This window comes from Lemur catta, chromosome 13 (genome assembly GCF_020740605.2).
Source record: "Lemur catta isolate mLemCat1 chromosome 13, mLemCat1.pri, whole genome shotgun sequence".
Classification (NCBI taxonomy): Eukaryota; Metazoa; Chordata; class Mammalia; order Primates; family Lemuridae; genus Lemur; species Lemur catta.
Window position 1 is genome coordinate 72,925,930 of NC_059140.1, and position 20,580 is coordinate 72,946,509.

A 20,580-nucleotide genomic window follows, 5' to 3' on the forward strand; every position below is an offset into this window, starting at 1 on the left:
GTTCCTCCTCCAGCACTCCAGAGCACTTTTGTCACCTCTGCTCCTTCTTGAGCTTTCATCAAACAATAAACTCAGATAGAGTGATGGGTGGGTAATGAAAATATTTGAAGCCTACCAGTCTACGGGAGGGAGAAGGATGGAGGGATCCAAGACAACCGTAAGATTTTAATGCTTGATGACTAAGAGAATGTGGAAGGTAGGCCGGGTGCGGTGGTTCACACCTGTAATCCTAGCACTCTGGGAGGCCGAGGCAGGAGGACTGATTGAGCTCAGGAGTTTGAGACCAGCCTGAGCAAGAGCCAGACCCCATCTCTACTAAAAACAGAAAAATTAGCCAGGCATCATGGCACCTGCCTGTAGACCAAGCTACTCGGGAGGCTGAAGCAGGAAGATTGCTTGAGCCCCAGAGTTTGAGGTTGCTGTGAGCTATGATGATGCTATTGCACTCTACTTAAGATGACAGAGTGAGACTCTGTCTCAAAAAAAAAAAAAAAAAAAGAGAGAGAGAGAGAATGTGGAAGGCAATGAGGAGAAGGGAGCTGATTTGGGGTAGGGGAGAGAGATGTTCAGAACCCACAGAAGGCTGACTTTGAGGTGCCAACAGCCATGCACATAGCTGAAAATTTTCACTACTTAGAAATGCAGGTCTAGAGTAGTCTCCTGAGAGCCAAGAGAGGAGCAGGACCCACAGCAGTGTGGTTTGTAGCAGAAAGGTCAAAGAGGACAGGATCCCAAACAAATGCTGAATTTAGAGATTAATAATTGACCTTCTCAAGCATTTTTAGTAGAAAATAATGGACAGAAGGTATTTTCTGAGGGATAAAGGAACAAGTGAATAGAAATGAAATTGAAACAACATATAGAGGTGACAGGTGACTCTTCAAAAATGATGGCATGGAGGGAAGATGTTGGCATGGAAGAGACGTTTAGTAATCTAAAGTTAGACAATGTATACACACTAGGCAGCTTGCCTGTAGCGGCATATTTAAAAACAGTCCAGTGGCTCCAGCTGAATTTATAACAACTCTCACAAGCTTGAAATCATTAGTAGTATCTGTTTCTGCTTCAGCACAAGCAAGAAAAAAGAAAATGGTTTTGCTATAATTTTAACACAGTGGCTCGTCTCTGTGAACCCAGGTCTATCTTGTGCTGGGACACAGTGGACATGGTGGGGGTGGGTAGGTTTCAGAATGCCAGGTGCATGGTCAGACTTTTCCAGGAATTCAGAGTTGCTGGATGACCAGGGCCAGGAGTGTGGCCAGCCCTGGGGTGGCAGATCCTCCCACATGACGATGGGGAAGGACAGAGAGCCCAACATCGCCAGCCCACAGGACCTATGGCCACCCAGGGCCTGGGCAGGAGGTCACACATAAGCCCTTCTAAAGCTGCAAGCTCCAAATGTGCCTTTATCATGCACCCCAGTAGTAAATATCTGAGTGTGTATTTATTTCTAATAATATAAACATACTGTGATACACTATGATATACAGTGCACAGTATAAAGCACACCCAATCGGTACCTTTAATGGATAAGAGAAAACGTAAACACAATAGCAAGTTCTACTGTTGTGTTCCCACAACTCAAGCGATTCCCACGCCCATTGGGAGTACCGACACCCTACTGTGGAGACCGCTGCTCCAGAACTGGCATTTTGAAGGAGACAACAGTGTTAACCAAAGGGAGCTCCCCCGACTGTCTCTTTCAGAGTGAGAGGACTGAGGGCAGGGACTCGGACCTAAATGATCATTAAATAAACATAGCTGTTGGGGGAGGGCAGCAAAACGCAGCACCTGACACCCATTTGCTGTGATTTTTCCATTTAGTTCACCTCATAGTGTTGGGACCAATTCCCTTTCAAGCCTGCATAACCAATGCCCGCCGCCACCACCCTCAAGGGGAAGGGGGTTGAGAAGGGCCCGTTACCTTAGGGAGCCTGGTTCCTCTTCCCCAGGCATAACCTCAATTTCCATAACCCCCAAGATTACGGAACAGGTGACACCGGGTCTCCAGGTGAAATCGACAGCATGCATCCTCCAAACCAAACCCTGGTGACTAGTGGGAAAGAGGAAGAGGTACCAGACCTCCCCTCGAGGAGCTGACCCCTTTAGGTGTGAGGCCAGAGAACCAGCCAGCCCCACCCACTCATGGTTAACTGTGCCTGGCCGGCGTCCTGAGAGGGGCTTCCCACGCTGTCCAGCAGGGAGGGTGGCAGGAGGAAAGTCAGGTGGACAGAACCCCGGTCAGTCGCCGACCTCAGCCAGAACAGGAAGGGATCAGAAGGCAGATGAGCAGGTTGTCGCTCAGGGTATGAACCACCAGGATGGTGGTGCCCCTTCCTGAGTCCCGCCTGGGCATCCAGACTGTGGGTTCTGGAATGCAGCTGCTGGGGCTGGGGTTCAGCTCTGCCTCGCCCGAGCCACCAGGCCTATGCTGTCACTTTTCTGTGCTGTTAGCTGCGGCTCTGGTGGTGGTGACTGAAGTCTCTTGAGTGTGTCTTCACATCAGGAAGGTGGAGCCTGCGCGCTCTCTCCCCGCAGGCTCTTCCTGTGACTGTTCCTCCAATGACCTGCCACCCACTTTTCCTCAGACGTCCCCAAGGAGCAGCGGCTGCAGGCCGTGCAGGCCGCCATCCTGCTGTTGGCTGACGAGAACAGGGAGGTCCTGCAGACACTCTTGTGCTTCCTGAACGACGTCGTCAACTTGGTGGAAGAGAATCAGATGACGCCCATGAACCTGGCCGTGTGTCTGGCCCCCTCCCTTTTTCATCTTAATTTATTGAAGAAAGAAAGCTCTCCAAGGTGGGTTGTTCTCAGCATCGTAGTAATCCCAAACCAGGCATCCCCACAGTTCTTAGAATGAATGAATACATGAAACATTTTGTTTCAACTTCAGGATCCTCAGCCCTCATTTCATGAGCAGAAAGTTCCCAGGCACTAATTCATGGGTCTCAGGTTCAGGGAATGATCAAAGTAGCCTTGAAGAATGTCGATGGTGATCCAGAAAGCTGGAGGAGTTTTGTTTTGTTTTGTTCTGTTTTGTTTGTGTGAGTGGGAAGGAGGAAAAAACTACACAAAGTGGTATTTTACAATCTTGAATAAAAAGGCTATACATTAATATAAGACCAAAGCACAGGAGCTTGCAGTGAAGTGGTTTCAAACTTTGGAAAAACAGATTAATTTCTCCCCCTACGGTTCTTCCTGCCCTTGTATTTTTCCAAGATTTTTTTTTTCTTGCTGTGACCTGACAGACTGTTAGCCTGATTTGGAATATCTAAGATGTGTGGTCATTGTTTTTTATTTGGAAACGGGACAGCCTGGGATCTGGCTAGCATCTGGGTATGAACGGAAAACAAAAGGGATGAGCTCGGAATTGTGACAAGCTCTTTGGTGTGGGATCCGCTCAGCACACTCGCATTCAATTACAGAGTCATACAGAAGAAATATGCCACGGGAAAGCCAGATCAAAAGGACCTCAACGAGAACCTGGCCGCCGCGCAGGGGCTGGCGCACATGATCATGGAATGCGACAGACTTTTTGAGGTGAGCAAAAGGCTCTAACCGCCTCCCTTGTAGCTCTTGGAACTAGATAAGACGCTGGGGATGGTTGCTCCATTTATGGTTTCTGTCTGTTCCTGACTTTATATTGACAATGGTACGCTCTGTAGCTCCGGTCTGTACCTCCAAGAAATGCGAGGAGCTAGCTAGCTATACAATCGAGGCTTTGAAAGACACTGGGGCTTACCATGCTGATGGTTTTCGTGCAAGCAGTTGTAGCACCTGGCATTGTCAGGTTCAAGACCAGTCAGCCAATTATGTTATATTTGATTTTACCTCGGGACTTGATTAGGTTGAGCATCTGTGTGAGAGTGTGTGTGATATTGAGCAATCCTTGTGGCTAAGAATCAATGACAGCTTATTAATCCAGCCGCAGGTATGCCAAAGAAGCAAGCGAACCAGACTGCTGGCATACCGTTTGTGGTAAAGCTGGCATTTGTCAATGGGAAAAGTGTGCTAAAAAGGTAAAGCTATTCCTAAGTCGTATTTGATGTTTCCCTTAGCAAGTCTATATGCTTCAAGTCTATTTGCAGTGGGGAAAGTTGTCTGAGCCCACATTCTGCCAAATAACACAAAGACATTGAAAGTAAAATGAAAGGGAAATGGAAAGAACGAATGGGAAGTCATTGCAATGTTTTGAATGATAAATATAGCCTCAGAGACATATTTGTATTTCCTGACTTCAGGTAGGCCCCTCCTGGCCTTGGCACTGATCGTAGAAAAACATCTCCATCCCTGTGGCCCTCGGCCCGTTGCTCAGACCGTGGTTGTTAGTGGAACGACTTTGCTTTCTCTATTAGTCTCAGCGTTTCTTAGTCTCAATGTGTGGCTCTTCCTTGCGTCCATTGGTCCAGGTCCCACATGAGATGGTGGCCCAGTCCCGTAACTCATACATGGAAGCTGAGATCCATGTGCCAACTCTGGAAGACCTGGGGGCACAGCTGGAGGAGAGTGGGGCGACTTTCCACACGTACCTGGAGCATCTCATCCAGGGCCTCCAGAAGGAAGCCAAGGAGAAGTTCAAAGGATGGGTCGTGTGCTCCAGCATGGACAATACAGACCTTGCTTTCAAAAAGGTAACCTCAGGGGTTGGGAAAAAATGACCTTCAGAAAGTCACATCTAGCAACCAGGAATTTATTCTTACTTTTAAAATGCCTGCTGTGACCACAGGGCTTGGCACACAAATGGACAGTTAGGGCACGTTTCAAAGACCCTAGAGACCACTCAGCTACCTTGTTGCATATAACCAGAGTGCCGACTGCACGGCCAGATGGCTGGGTCCCAGTCTGTCTGCCCCTTCGCTGTGTCACACACCTTCCTGTGCCTCAGTTTCCTCATTTGCAAAGTGGACACTGTAAAAGAACCACTATGAGAGAAAGGCCATTTACAAATCAGATGGGTTAGAGTGGTCCCTGCCACATGGTGAGCACCATGTGCGTTGGTGGTTATTATTTTTATCATTATTATTCTTTCAAGCTTAAGGATTACACTTTTTTTAAGTGTTAAACCTGAGGTGTGCAGCATTGCCCTTTCAATACGCATCATCAGTGATGGTGCTTGAGCACCCGGCAAAGTATGGTAGGTGCTTGTTCAACCCCGTGGCCACTTCAGCTTCTGACGGTGTCTTTCCGCAGGTGGGTGACGGGAACCCGCTGAAGCTGTGGAAGGCTTCTGTGGAAGTGGAAGCTCCCCCCTCGGTGGTCCTGAACCGCGTGCTGAGAGAGCGTCACCTGTGGGATGAGGACTTTGTGCAGTGGAAGGTCGTGGAAACCCTGGACAGACAAACCGAAATCTACCAGTACGTGTTGAACAGCATGGCCCCCCAGCCTTCCAGAGACTTCGTGGTTCTCAGGTAAGCCCACCCCCAGGGTTTATGACAATCTGTTCCAAAAGCAGCTGAAGCTTTGGAGAGCACTATTGGAGTTCTGCCTCCTAAGTCCAGCTTCCGCGGGGACACCGGGCAGGCCCGTCCTCGTTTCCCTCAGTCCAGCCTGACTGCGCTGCATGTTATGCCCAACTTCCTGCTGCCTTTGTCCCGGTGACAGCTCTGCCTGGGCCCTCGTGTGGCCCCTGTCCTGGTGGAGCACACAGTTTATTAGGCCATAAATAGTGCTCATTTCCTCAGAACAGAGGCCCAAGAATCGCTGCTGTTTGTCCTGTCGCACTTTCAGCCAAATTACGCAAATTGAATCGGACTGGCTCTTCTCCTGATTTTGCCTTTCTCCCCTGGGAAAGCAAGTCTTTAGTTTGTGTAACTTTCAAGACTTGGAGTACGTATAACTTCAAAACTCATCTGTGTACCTTCAGATGTTCATAACTAATAACTATGCTTGGAAACCTTGGCATGGCCCTGAAGGTCCAGCTATGCTGAGACGCTTGGACATAGAGTCAGATTTCAGGACCTGTCAGGGCGTGCCGAGTCTTGCATCTGCTATCGAAATATTGACTGATTTGTGGGTTAGTTCCAGACCCCTGCCCTCTGGGCTTGGAGTGGGGTACTCAGCTGACAATAGGAAGTTTGCACAGTACAAATGCACTATTGCATCAGCAAGAACAGGGATCGAGGATACTAAAGAACTCAAATAAAATGTAATTAGGTCAATATATCCTTTTTTTTATTGAAAACCTTGGCAAACCTTGTCTCATCTCACAGATCAGCCCTGTAAAAGGAACCACTAAGGAAATTCCCAAGTGTATATTTAGAAGAGTTTCTTTATGAAACTAGTTTTGATGGCAAACTAAAGGTTACTTTTCACATGGGCTCTTTATGCCTCTGGAATTGGTCCTTGCAACCTTGACTTTTAAAGGTCAATTTTCCCTAAATATATGTGTTTATCGCAGCATCTTTGGGATCCTGGTGGAGAATGTGGGCAGTTAGAAGGGCGGACTGTTACCTCCATTATTGGGACATTAGTCATCTTGTGGAGGTAACCTTCACACCTTCACTCTCACAGAAAATTGAACAGTTGAACAGTTCTTGCAGGATGGCAGCCACAGGGCTGGAGCCATGATGTAGTGTGTCTCTTCCCTCCCTCCAGAGGAGCCTGAGGGCTGGAGGCTATGCATGGAACCCCCCTCCTTCCATCCTCCCAGCTGTCCTCCCAGCCTGCCGGTTATTAGTGTGACATTCCATCACTGCCTTGTGCCAGACACTGTTGTAGCTTCTGGAGATGCAGCAGTGAATGCAACAAACCTCTATCCTGCTCTCCTGGGGTTTATATTTTACTGGGGAGAGAAAGTCAATAAATCATAAAGTGGGGTGGGCTTACTTATCCTGGGGGAAACAAGTGAGATAGGGACAGAGTAAGGAGTAGCATTTAGATATAATAGTCAGGGCTGAGTCTCACCGCACTGATATTTGATCCAAGACTTGAGGAGAAGGTGTGTGAACCACGAGGCACCCCCCCCCCCCAGAGGGCTAACAATGAACCAGCCCTGGTTCCTGCCAATAAGAATTCCTCATGTGTGTGATAAGAGGAGGTGGAAAGTGACAGCTATGGTGAGGAAGTCACGGGGTTGAGATGCGTCCTGTTTCAGAACGTTCCCATCTAGGCTGGCATGTACGCGGCTGGTCACCTTTCAGGGTTGCCATGTTGATCTCTCATTTTATATCCATCTCTAGCTCCTCAGGAGCTTCCAGTGAGAGTTCCTGCAGATTTTCCCATTGTTTGCCCTCAGATCCTTACAACTTTCAGTCTTCACGATTTATTGCACCATCATGCAGGGAAAGAGGGTGGTCGCAGCCATGGGGAAGTTGCTGAGCACCTGTGCAGGGCTGGGTCATTCCCACGCTCTTGTCGGGCATGTGTGGCATTTTCTTTTCCTGGTGTGGTAGGACATGGTGAAGTCATGACCAAGACGACTAGGAGAGGGGATAGGATTTGTGCAGTAAGTAACAGGAATTCTAATAATACAGTCTGTTATTATAGATCCCTGTGTAGACAGGGAAGTTGGAGGTGGCCACACAGACACTCTCATGGCTCCTGACTCCCGTCCACTTGCGGATAGTGCACATTGGTAGACAGCTCTGCTCTACACTGAACTGAAAGGTGCTTTCCTGTTCCTCTGCCTTTTGGAGTCAAGTCAACCATGTTTATCTCGTCTACCATGCAAGAGCCACTCAAGTATTTGAAGATAATTAGCAGGTCCACGTATGTTTTGTTTTCTTTAAACTAAGCATCACTGGTTCACTTGCCCTTGAAGACTTGGATCGAGCATCACCTCCTCCAGGAAGCCTTTCCAGATGCCTCCCCCAGGACCCCCACATGATCCCAGAGCCCACTGTGCATACCTTATCACTGCACTAACCACCGTGTTTTTAGAATCCTTTTGAGAGCTGTCAGTTTTCCCCCTAGGCTGTGTGTATCTCTGTGTCTTTGGTGACTTCTCAGAGCCTGGCTCATCTATGTGCTTACTAGGAGTCTGCTAAATGAATTGACTGAGCAAGTCCTAATTCCTAAACTGTAAAATCACCTCTTCCATAATGGGCAGGAGCCTCTGCAGCAGAGCAGGGCCCCAGTTTGGAGTTCCAAATGCAGGTCTGAAAGCTGCAAGCATTTCTGGCCTCTGAGTCGGAGAGCTGAGATCCTGCTTTGAACTGCGCTGTATAAACTTTCCAGAAGCGTATGGAAACCGTTAGCTTAGTCCAAGTAACTGGCACTGGAATCTGAGCCCAGGTTTTTGATGGGAAAATATTAGTGTGAATCTTAGCTCTGTGTTCAGCTTTTTCTTTCTCTCTCAGCCATAACTCTGAGGTGCGGGCTGTTTTGCTACAGGACCTGGAAGACTGATTTGCCCAAAGGAACGTGCACCCTGGTGTCCCTCTCCGTGGAGCACGAGGAGGCCCCGTTGCTGGGTGGCGTGCGTGCCGTGGTGATGGAGTCCCAGTACTTGATAGAGCCGTGTGGCTCTGGCAAGTCGAGACTGACGCACATCTGCAGGACAGACCTGAAGTAAGTGCTGATGCCCAGCACGGCAGGCTCGGGTCCCCAGTGTCTCGGCACTTTCTCCAGGGCCCCACGTGTCACCCTGATTGCTTATTTCACTATACTTTTCTCCTTGCTGCCATGAGCATGCTTCCATACCTGAGTACATATGCCTCCCCTCTGCCTTTTCCTCTTTCCTAAAATTCAGGCATTTTTCCTGCAGCCTCTTTGCTTTGCTTATTTTCTGTTTTATGCCTGGTTGTGTGTCTGTGTTTCTCCCACGAAACACACACGATAAATACAGCCCGATACAGAGTAGACGCTCAGCGAATCTGAATTCCCTTCTCGGGCTTCTTTAATGCCTTTCCCCTTTTGCAGCCCCCTCTAGTTGCCCTTCTTTGAGAAGAAACTAACTTAAATCAACCCATTCAAGGCATTCATGATGTTAAACCGAGTTCTTGGTCTGGGTAGATATAAATTGAGTTTTCTCGGTAAATTCTAGACTCAGTCCAAACAAATCTTCCCATTTTACCCCAAGGAGTTGGTACAGGGGTGGGGAAGCTTTTCATGCTGGAAGGCCACATTAATTTAGCTGTAATCAAATAAGGCCACATTAAAGAAACTTCAATCAGATATACTTAGGACGTGCATTATTTTGTAAAAATCTAACTACTATATGTAATAATTTCAAAAAATGAAAAATATTTGTAACTATCTGTTCTTGCAGAGATAAAATTTTGGCTAACACCTGTCCCTGCAATAGCCAACACATGTTAGAATGATGCAGCAAATCCACACTGAATACCTCATCCTTTAACTTTAGCATATTATAAAACTGATGATGCCATGTGGCATTTGTACTAATATAGTTAACAATACTTATAACTTGTTGCAAAGTGTCACTTAAAATAGTAGCTTTAGCACAGAGATTTTGCTGATGCAAGATACAATGGAAAGAAATGAGGGCATCTGGATCTGTTAATATTTTTTTTATCTGTGCCATAAACCCTTCATGTTTTCCTGTCGTGGAAGGTGCACTGTCTGTACATACATTCACTAAATTTACCAAATTCAGTCCAACTTCATAACATTTTTCTTGAAAGTTGTTGAAGATAAACAACAATGTGGTATGTGTTCTGGTTGCAAGAGTGCCCAAACCGAGTAACTCTTCATAGCAAAGAAAATCTTCTGTTGTGATCTGAATGAAGTATAAAACCAGTGCTGAGGCTGTAGTATCAGTTGATTCACCCAAAACGATTGAATAATATATATTTTCCTTTTGAAGTATTGCATGAAGCTGTTCTGTTAAGTTAAAGTCTAATTCTTACTGCTGATCAGTTATGGTTCTTGAAGGACACAGTTGTTTGTACTTTGAAATGTTACCAGGGTCTAACATCCTACAACTTCCATGATACATTCTTTCACAATTTCTACATCACTGAATGGCTTCCTTTCCCCACCCCCCAGCATATAAGCTACTTTATAAATTACTTCATTGTCATTATTTCTGGGTCATTTTGCTGCTTGAAAGAATTGTCTTTGCTTTTGCTTTTCCTCTTTTAATTTCTGCAGTACAAGCTTTCATGCCTCTCTTTCTCATTTAAAATATCTGTGGTCCTTATGAGTGTTATAATGCTGATGAGCATTGAATTTCTTTAATGTTGATACTGCAGTATCACAAAGCAAGCAAATCATCTTGTCTTTAGCAGAAACAAGATAATATTGCAATTCCCAATCCCCATGAAAAAATGTGTTTCCTTCCTTCAGCATTCTCTTGGTCTTCTTTGACATGATGGGCTGGTAAACAGACAGAATTAAAAAATACTGTCAAGCTGTTTAACTATCACAAATTCCACTTCAAACAGAAACACAGTGCACTGTTGTCAAAACCTGGTAATAGACTGGCATACTCAACCCCATAAACTCTCGCCAACCAGCCTCATGCAGTAGGGGCACCAGTCAGGTGGGGGAAGTTAGAACTAACTCATGAGCGTAGCAGCCGTCAGTTTAGCTCTTATGGCTTACGAATGTTCTCATTGTGCTGGTCAATCTGGGAGGATTATTTCGTTGAAACTCATTTTATTCTATTGTATTTTAAATACATTCATTTAAAAAATAAAATGTAAAAGATGAACAAAAATGTATTAATGAAAATGAAAGGATTTGTTCTGTAAAATTTGGATTCAAGCAAAAGGATGCACTTAAGGACCAAGAAAGTCACATATGGCCTTAAGGCCACAGGGTCCCCATCCCTGGCTGATGAATACTGAACAGACAGAGTGAACACTGGACGGCCAAGACACGTTCAAGGCACCTGATGACACAATGAGGTCCTCCGGAACTCGAGGTGGCGAGTGCACCGGTCATCACAGCCCAGGGACAGCCCCGCCTGCCATGACAAATTGCTGTGATTGGAGAAAAAATGTTCCCACTTCCTTTCTGCTTTCTCTCCCTGCAGAGGCCGCTCCCCCGAATGGTACAGCAAAGGCTTTGGACATCTGTGTGCAGCGGAAGTTGCCAGGATTAGAAACTCTTTCCAGCCTCTCATTGCTGAGGGTCCAGAAACCAAAATCTGAGTTTCCCCCGGTGTGACCTCAAACTCAGGGAAGAGGAAGCTACAGCAAATGCTCGTGGCAGAGAGTGTGCGTGAGAGAACAAGACGAAGAGAAACTGAGGGACATGGTTAATGCTTAAAAATGGAAAAGTTGAGAAGTCAGGATGTTGAAGATGCAAGAATTTCTGAGAACTTTCCTAGCCTTCCTGGAGATGGCTACATCCCTACTAATATATTTTTAAAAATCTGAACATTTATCTATATTACTTAAAATTAAATGGATTATTCCTTGTGCATTGCCTAATTTGCTATTTAAAGGCTTCTAAGAAGCATATTCTTAACTGTAGATAAATGTATGTATAGCATATGTACATATGTGTGCATAGCTCCATCTTTACTGTATATATGTAAAATACTGATTTTATATAGAATTGAGTGTTTTGAAAAGGACCTTATCTGACTGAGGAGTCCTTTCCTCACATTGTTCTATCCAGGTGGCTCTGGGCCCGGTCTTCCCACTGTCCTCTAAGCTGCACAGAACCTGCTGCTAATACCGAGGTGTGAAAATGCCCTGATGTCTAACCAAAGATTTGCTAACCAAAGGAAAATGCCATTAAAATGTTCTTATGTGTTGACAATTTGTTTCTGTTACTCAAAACCTGAGAGTAGAGTGTTGGGAGAAAGCCAGGGAAACAATATTTACTTCTCTTTAAAGCAAAGCAGTGGGTGAGAAGTCAACACCAAATTCAAGGCTAGATTACGAGTTCCACTGGGCCCAGCCAGGTGCAACTGCAGTGAGATACCAGACCTCGGTGGACCCCTGGAGTCAGCAACAGCTCTGAGGCAGAAGTGGTATTTCCCCCAGTAGAGCTGAAGATAATAGTCCTTACATATTCACAGCCAAAGGGAGCCTCTGTGTTGTCCCAAGTTTTCATAAACACATTTCATAATGTTGTTAACGGTCATTCTGTTTGACCAGTGGCCCATTTGGTCACAGTTAATTGGCATTTTCTTACCAATGTGTTTGTTGCACTGAATTTAAGTCTAGACACCACACAAAGGGAGATGGTGGTCGTGCAATTCAAGAGTTTGGACCATCGCAGCTTCAGGGAATTCACATTTTGCTATGTATTATGCTGTTAAAATATAATTCATTGAAGTTTTACAATTTGAAAAACAGGGTTTCTAACTAACATAAGACCAAAACTATGTTCTTTAATTAGTTTTAGAAAATGTAATCAGGTTTATTAATTCCATGTTTCTTCCTTAGCGATTTCAGGCTACCTATGCATTTGACCCAGCCTTATTTATTATTGTACAGACTAAGCAAATTGACTCTCCTTAACCCATTGCTGTTAAATTTAAATTGTTTTCTTATTGTATTTCAACAACTGTAGACAGAAGGATAACTTATTGCGTTTGGTTTCAGGGAGAGAGATTTTTTATGGTTGTCCATAACAGTTTGATATCTGATTTAGCAACTGATGTTGGAGGAAAAATAGAAAAACAAAGGACTGTCTTCAGGTATTTTTTTGTATCATATGCATTTATGTAATACTTTCTGTTATTAGTGATGTGCAATTATTTTATCGAGAAGAATAAAAAAGCTATATTTGAGTTTGGTATGGTGAGAGAAAAATCACACTGTTTGAATTATGACCTAGGAATTTTTCATTCTCATGTCTACCTTAGAGGGTGGCAGCAAATCCGTAATTTACCATTTGGGCAATGCTCTGTGAGCAAAACAAAATCACTTCTGCCGTAGTGTCTTAAATTTAACCACATATGCTGGATTACTTTATATGCACCGACAAGATTTAGCGAAGTTTAATCTAGCTAAACACTGGTCGTGCTCCAGAGATGGGACCTGACATGTTTGGAAAATATGATAGGCACACAAGGACGAATGGCATTGTATCACCCAAAGTAGCGCTTCTCCAAGTTTAACTTTCACATGCACCAAATCACCCCAGGGTTCTTGATAGAATTCAACCTTGATTCAGGCAGTCTGAGACGGGCCTGAGATCCTGCATTTCTAATGAGCCTCAGGAAAGCCCGAGCTGCTGGCCAGAAAACCACACTCTGAGAAACAAGGATCTAGAGGATTCTTAAAACAAAATAAAAACAAATACGATTGTATTTCTGGCTCCCTCCTCTTCAAATTACCTGACTTTTTAAATTTTTATGCACATACTAATCACATCACTGCTGCATTACAACACAGTGCATCTTTAAAAAAAAGGAAAAGGGAAAATAAGGAGAAAAAAGATGCATCAAGTTTATTTGTCATACCACAGTATTTTATTCATTGTTATCTTGCCAATGGAAATAAAGTATAATATTGCATTTAAATATTATATTTATACCTCATGTATTTTTTACCTCATTTGTTGGTATCAATCATTAATTGTAAATAAATAATTGCCAAGGCAAATAAATTTATATATATTAAATATTTCCTATTTTCTATAAAATAGATGTTGATTTTCATGATTCATCCTATGAGTGGAAAACCTGTTTCCTGAGGAAGATCTCTCTCTAGGATAGCTTGTCATGACCTTGACTCCTTGGTACTGTCTGTAGTCAAAACTGTCTTCAAATACAAGGATGTTGTTATCAATAGACACTCACTAGCAGCCTGGCTACCTTAACCTGGGTCTAAGGGACTAAAGTGATGGGCAGGGATTTTTGGGTTTTTTTTTTTTTTTACATTTTATAGTTCTTAAATCTGAAAGTTATAAAAGCACATTTATAGCATGTTTTTTTCCAAAGATTTAGTGAACTCGTTAGCTACATTTTATTTTTGTTGAGTGGACAAGAAATCGAGATTTGAGGAAATGACTTACAGCTGCACCACTAAACCATAAAAAGTAGCCACAAATGACTCTGAACCTCTTCCTTCCATCCTGGTACTTGTTCTCTCTGGGCTTTACTTCTAAAACACAGCAAAGATAACCCCTAACTAAATAAGCAGGAGCTCCCAAACATTCTCAGCTACAGGCTTCAAAAACCACAGCAGCCCAGAAGATGATCTGCTCCCATAAAATTATCCCAACTCTGCTCTCTGCTCATCTCACTCATACCTTCTCCCATTACTTGAAAGTTCTACTTTCATTGTAGGCAAAGGAGGAATTCAGTGGCCCCTTTTCCTCTTCTATGTGACAGAAAAGAACATGGTTGTCATTCTGGCAGCCATAGGCTACAAATATTGTCCTGGGTATGTGGATCATATGAAATCAAATTTGATTCCAAATATACTTCATGAAATTCTTAGCTAGGAAACTGTTCTACTTCTGTGTTTTGATATTTGGTCACAGAAAAACTAGTCGTGTGACTTATTCTCAGGAAAACAAGGAAAAAGAATAAAATAGACCCCAGCCAAGTGGAACGTCACATGCAGACTCAAAAGCAAAATCAATATGTGCTGAGTGCACAAAGAGTTTAAATACGTGACCTTTCGGCATTGTAATTTTGCAAAGCTGTGAAGTTTGAACAACTGACAATGTACAACCTTGATATTCCTTAGGCAGACTACATCCTTTGTAGATTTTCTTAAAGGTAGTGTTTACTTCAGTTCTAACAAACCTACCCGTGAGGCCACCCAGATAACTCATAGCCACATCCTCCTCATGCACAGCGGAGGCTCGCAATTCCAGGTAACGCTGCACCTCTGAAGCAAGCTTGCCTGCACAAGGCATTTATTTATTCAACACACTGTTATTTAACATTGAACAGGAGTGGGACACTGGCAGGCAGAGGTGCTGCTACAGAGAAGACGTAGTGTGAAGCAGAAACAATGACATACAATTGGTTCTCATTATTCACGGTAGTTCTGTTCTACAAAGTCATGTGAACACTGAATTTGTGCATACTGAACAACTGCTCCTAGGGGAAATACAGGGTTAGGTTCCTGTGAGCCTCTGGTCACAACATTTGTGTTATTCCATCACTACATGACCTTTTTATTGTTTCTGTATAAAGATACCTTATTTAATATATTAATATATTTCTTACAAATCAGTCACCTGCAGTATTTCTTTATAATAAAACCCTAACTGAGACGGGTTTAACATTTCTCTGACCCTGGGTAATGGAACTGTAAATCCTTGGGCTTTCAGCCTCACAACAGTGCTGTTTTTTAACACACTTTTAAAATATCAGTTGTCATCTCGTAAATTCACAAATTTAGCCACTTTTCCACCTTTTTATCACATGGTATAGGCGTCACTTTAGCATTTTCCAGAGCAGCCTCATGTACAGATGGGTGAATTTCCTCTTCCTTTTACTGGAGGTTCCATAGTGTTGATTTATTAACATTGAACTCACAGCCAACAGCCCTATAACTCAGGCCTAAATGAAGCTCATCTAATACATATATTTTCTCCATAAGGCATACCCCTGCCTTCTTGCACTTAGGAACACCAGACAGCACTTTAATGCTACACCTAGGGGCCATTTAAATAGTGACATTACCACCAAAAAGCACAAAAATTTGAAAGACATAGTAATAAATAAACATGGCCATAAAAGGTATGAGGTCTGAAACAAGAAGGCAGAGGTGACATTGTCCAACCTCAGCTGGGAATGTGCACACACATCAGGGACTCCAATTTCTTACACTCTGCAAATGTCCACAAATGACCATGAAATCACTGCAAATATTGATTTGGGGTTACAAATAAATTTTAGTGGGTAGCTGAATTCACAAATATAGAATACCCAGTGAAGTCTATGAGAGCCCAGAGGCAGCAGTGACTCCCAGGGGATTTGGAGGACAGAACATCTTACCTGGGTCAGAGGAGTTTGGACTCTAGTGAGCAAACTATAGCCAAGAGGCAGAGAAGTGAAATCACATTGCTTTTAATGATAGAGACTTCAAATGGACTGAGGCAGACTCGGCTTGTTGTGAAGTGCAGGAGCAGGGATCTGAAGCTACACCCATCTTTGCCAGCATTCTTCACCCCTTTGGTTTCCATGTTAGACAACATCAGAGCTGTCTCACCACCTGGCTTTCCTGAGCGGACACTAATCCAAGGTAACCTGCCTTTCCTCTCATTTTAGGACACACTGCTGTCCCCATTTCCTACTTAATGTGGAATATTTAGGTAAATTTGGTATTCATCTGATCAGTCTCAGAGCAGACACTTTTAAAACCAGAATAATATCTTTAGTGCCATGACCCAAGGAGCACCAGATCTGTCTGGGTGTTACATGATCTGAGAAGATGGCAAGAGCTGATAAGACGAGGTTACTGGTGAGGTCTCCAAGGACAAACTCCAAATCAGCAGGAAAGGCTGGAATGCCAGGCTCACTCCTTCTTCTCTTGTTATAACGCCCATTGCTTGTCACAGGCATAGGCTGGCCCTGGGGATGAGAGAGCACTAAGCCTGGACCACTTCTCACTGCCAGAAGAAGTCTTTAATTTGTATAAGCCAAGCTTCAGCTGTCACTTTGCCTCTGCCCACAACTCCAGCATGGCCAAGATATGCAACTAAGACCCCTCCCGAGGGCCAGACTGGAATCTTTCCTTTTCTGGTTAGTGCAGGACCTGGTAGGTGACAAGGAGATGCTTTGGGCTGGTAACCTGAATGACTAGAGACTTTGCTGAGGAGGGACTGGAGTGATGAAGGGCAGAGTGATGGTGAGAATCCCATTAGAAGACTGTTGTAACAGGTGAAAAATGTTTGTGAGCAAAGAAGTGGATAGCTTTTTAAAGATATTTCTGAGATAGAACTAATTAGATCCATGTACCACCTGGTTGTGGAAGGGTGGGGAAAAGGATTATTAACTCAGGATGACGCTGAGTCTTCTGGCTTGGAAAAGAAGGTGTGTGGTGAATGCTTTAGCTGATACGGGAACAGAAAAGGAGAAGAGCAGGTTGCCGGTGGCAGCAGGCAGAGAGGGAGCCACGTGAGAGAGGACGGCCAGATGAGCTCTGGTGACACGGTGCGTGTGATGATGACTGAGCCAGCCAGGGGCAGACACTCAGCAGTCAGTCAGACACACATGTCTGTGATGGTTACTTTCATGTGTCAACTTGAGTGGGCCAGGAGATGCCCGGATTAAACATGGTGTCTGGATGCATTTGTGAGGGTGTTTCCAGATGAGATCAGCACTGGAATCAGGGGAGTCAGTAAAGTACAGCTGACCCTGGAACTGCGGGCGTTTAAACTGTGCAGGTCCACTTACATGTGGATATTTTTCAATAAATATATTGGAAAATTTGCGACAGTTTGAACAAACTCACAGAAGAACCTTGTAGCCTAGAAATATCAAAAAAATAAGAAAAAGTTAGGTGTGTTATGAATGCACAAAATATATGTAGATACTAGTTAATTTTATCATTTTCTACCATAAAATGTACACAAATCTTTTATAAAAAATTAAAATATATCAAACTTTGCACATACACTTACCAATCATATCTGGTACTACTCACGGTAGAGAGAAATGTAAACAAACACAAAGATACAGTATTAAATAATAACTGTGTAAAACTGACTGTAGTACATGCTGTATTACTGTGGTAATTTTGTAGTTACCTCCTGTTGGTATTGCAGCAAGCTCAAGTGTTGCGAGTATTTGCTTAAAACACCATGTGATGCTAATGGTCTCCATGTGAGCAGTCATCTCTCTGGTAAATTGCTCATCGCAGTAAAAAGTGATCTCTCGCAGCTTTCCCATATTTTTCAATATTTTTCCTGTATTTTACAGTGTTTAGTGAAATATCGTAAACCTCGACTAACACCATGGGACCCGTACGAAGTGCCACTAATGATGATGGAAGTGCTCCCAAGAAGCAGAGAAAAATCATGATGTTACAAGAAAAAGTTGAATTGCTTGACACATGCCATAGATTGAGATCGGCAGCTACGGTTGCTGCCAATTCAAGATAAATGAATTCAGTGTAAGGACCATTGGAAAAAAAAAAAAAAAAGGAAAGTAAAGAATAGGCAATTTGTGAAGCCATGGTTGCAGCTATACCAGCAGGCATAAAAACCTCGCACTTTTTGTGAAGTGTCTTCTTACCTTATATTGCAAATGCAGCTTTTAGGTGGGGGCATGGTTTCTATAGACTCTAATATGACTTGAGAAAAAGCAAAGTTATTATATGACGACATAAAGGAAAGGAAATGTGAAGGATCAGATCTAAACCTGGAGAATTTGATGCCAGCAAAGGATGGTTTGATAATTTTAGAAAGAGATTTGGCTTAAGAAAAAAAAAAGGGCCAAGATAACAGGAGAAGCAGTGCCTGCTGACCAAGAGGCAGCAGACGTGTTGTTTCCCAGATACTTTAAAGAAACTATTGAGGAGGAAGGATATCTGCCTGAGCAGGTTTTTAATGCAGACGAAATGCTCTATTCCGGGTTGGAGGGGGAGAATGCCACAAAGGACATTTATTAGTAAGGAATAAAAGCAAACATCAGAATTTAAGGCAGGAAGAGATGGGCTGACTCTACCGTTTTTTGCAAATGCAGTCAAGTTGATGATCAGGACTCCCCTTATCTATAAAGCTGCTGACCTGGAGCCTTGAAAGGAAAAGATAAACACCAGCCACAGTCTTTTGGTTATATAACAAGAAGGCCTGAAATAGAACGCTATTTCTGGATTGGTTCCATTAATGCTTTGTCCCTGAAGTCAGGAATACCTGGCCAATAAGGGGCAGCCTTTCAAAGTTCTTTTGATAGTGGACGATGCCCCTGGCCACCCAGAGCCCCATGATTTTAACACTGAAGGCATCAAAGTTATCTACCTACCCTGAAACACAAGGTCTCTAATTCAGCCTCTAGATCAGGGAGTCAAGAACCTTTAAGGCTTATTACACTAGGTATTTCATGGAGAAGATTGTCAGCATTATGGAAGAGAACCCTGAAAATCTGGAAGGATTATACCATTGAAGATGCTGTCACTGATGATAGAAAAAAACATGAAAGCCATCAAACCCACAACAGTGAATTCCTGCTGGAGAAAACTGTGTCCAGATGTTGTGCATCTGGATTTACAACAGAGACAATGAAGGAGATCATGAAAGAGATTGTGAATGTGGCAAACAAAGGTGGGGGTGAAGAGTTTCAAGATCTTGGAAAAATGCAAGAGCTGATAGACACCACACTAGAGGAATTAACAGAAGATGACTTGACAGAGATGAATGCTTCCAAACCAGTGCCAGACGATGAGGAAGAAGACATAGAAGAAGCAGTGCCAACAACAGACTGACATTGGACAGTTTGGCAGCGGGTTGCGATTATTGAAGACTGCTTTTGAATTCTTGTACAACATGGACCCTTCTATGATATGGGCACCGAAACTGAGGCAATTGATGGAAGAAGGATTGGTACCACACAGAAATATTTTTAGAAAGATGAAAAAGCAAAACACTCAGACAGAAATTATGATGTGTTTCCATAAAGTTACACTGAGCATGCCTGCTTTTCCTGCCTCCCTTCCACCTCCTCCACCTCCTCTGCCTCTGCCACTCCTGAGACACAAGACCAACCCTCCTCCTCCTCTTCCTCCTCTTCCTCCTCAGCCTACTCAACATGAAGCCTGAGGATAAACACCTTTATGATGACCCATTTCCACTGAATGAATACTAAATATATTTTTCTCTTATGATTTTATTAGTAACATTTTCTTTTCTCTAACTTACTTTATTATAGGAATATACTGTATAATACATATAACACACTAAATACATGTTAATCAACTATTTATATTATCTGTAAGGCTTCTGGTCAGCAGTAGGCTATTAGTAGTTAAGTTTTGAGAGAACAAAAGTCACACATGGATCTTCAACTGCGTGGGGGTGGGGGTCAGGTGTCCCCACCCCCCACGTTGTTCAAGGGTCAACTGTAGACTGCCCTTCCCACTGTGGGCAGGCATCATCCAGTCCATGGAGGACCCCAATAGAACGGAAGGCGGAGGAAGGAGAAATCTACCCTTTTTTTCCCCTTACTCACTGCTTGAGCTGGGACATCTCATGTTATCTTCTCCTGCCTTTAGACCGGGATTTACATCATTGGTTCTCCTCAGGCCTTCGGACTCAGACCGAGTTACAACACTGGCTTTCCTGGGTCTCCAGCTTGTAGACAGCAGACTGTGGCATTTCTCAGTCTCCATAATCATGTGAGCCAATTCTTCATAATAAATCTCCATATATATCTCCTGTTGCTTCTGTTTCTCTGGAGAACTCTGGCTAATACAAGATCTGAAATTCAAGAGAGTGATGAGTGTCCAAGGTTGGAGTTACTTGATTCGCTTGAGTCATGTGATCCCTGCCTCTCCTGACCATGCACCTAATGGTCCCGTGATACCCAACCAGTCCTTCACGTCCCAGTGACTTTGCATTGGCCTTTCCCTCGCCAACTTCTTATTGATCATCCAGAGCCTACTTCTCCTGGTGGACTATAAGCTTTTAAGGACAGGGACCATGTTTTATGGTATTTTGAAACTCCATCTGGAAGGACGTTTCTATTGCATCACTCTATAAGTGTTTGTTAAAATGAACCAGGCCTATGAAAACCGGACATGAAGATGGTAGAAC

The 20,580-nt window shown here is 43.7% G+C and overlaps 1 protein-coding gene across 3 annotated transcripts in view; it reads left to right on the plus strand.

Annotated features, from left to right (window-relative positions):
* The window catches only part of STARD13 (StAR related lipid transfer domain containing 13), a 215,078-nt gene extending 202,426 nt beyond the window's left edge, over positions 1-12,652 (plus strand). For 2 of the 3 annotated variants that reach the window (XM_045567736.1, XM_045567735.1), the window contains exons 9-14: positions 2,589-2,799; positions 3,426-3,540; positions 4,410-4,631; positions 5,191-5,408; positions 8,332-8,508; positions 10,940-12,652. In XM_045567736.1, coding sequence (XP_045423692.1) covers positions 2,589-2,799; positions 3,426-3,540; positions 4,410-4,631; positions 5,191-5,408; positions 8,332-8,508; positions 10,940-11,057 — 1,061 coding nt within the window. In that variant the 3' untranslated portion in view covers positions 11,058-12,652. Of the gene's footprint in view, positions 1-2,588; positions 2,800-3,425; positions 3,541-4,409; positions 4,632-5,190; positions 5,409-7,485; positions 8,509-10,939 lie in introns of those variants that run through there. The other variant, XM_045567737.1, reaches the window with a different exon arrangement.
* The last annotated feature ends 7,928 nt before the right edge of the window (positions 12,653-20,580 follow it).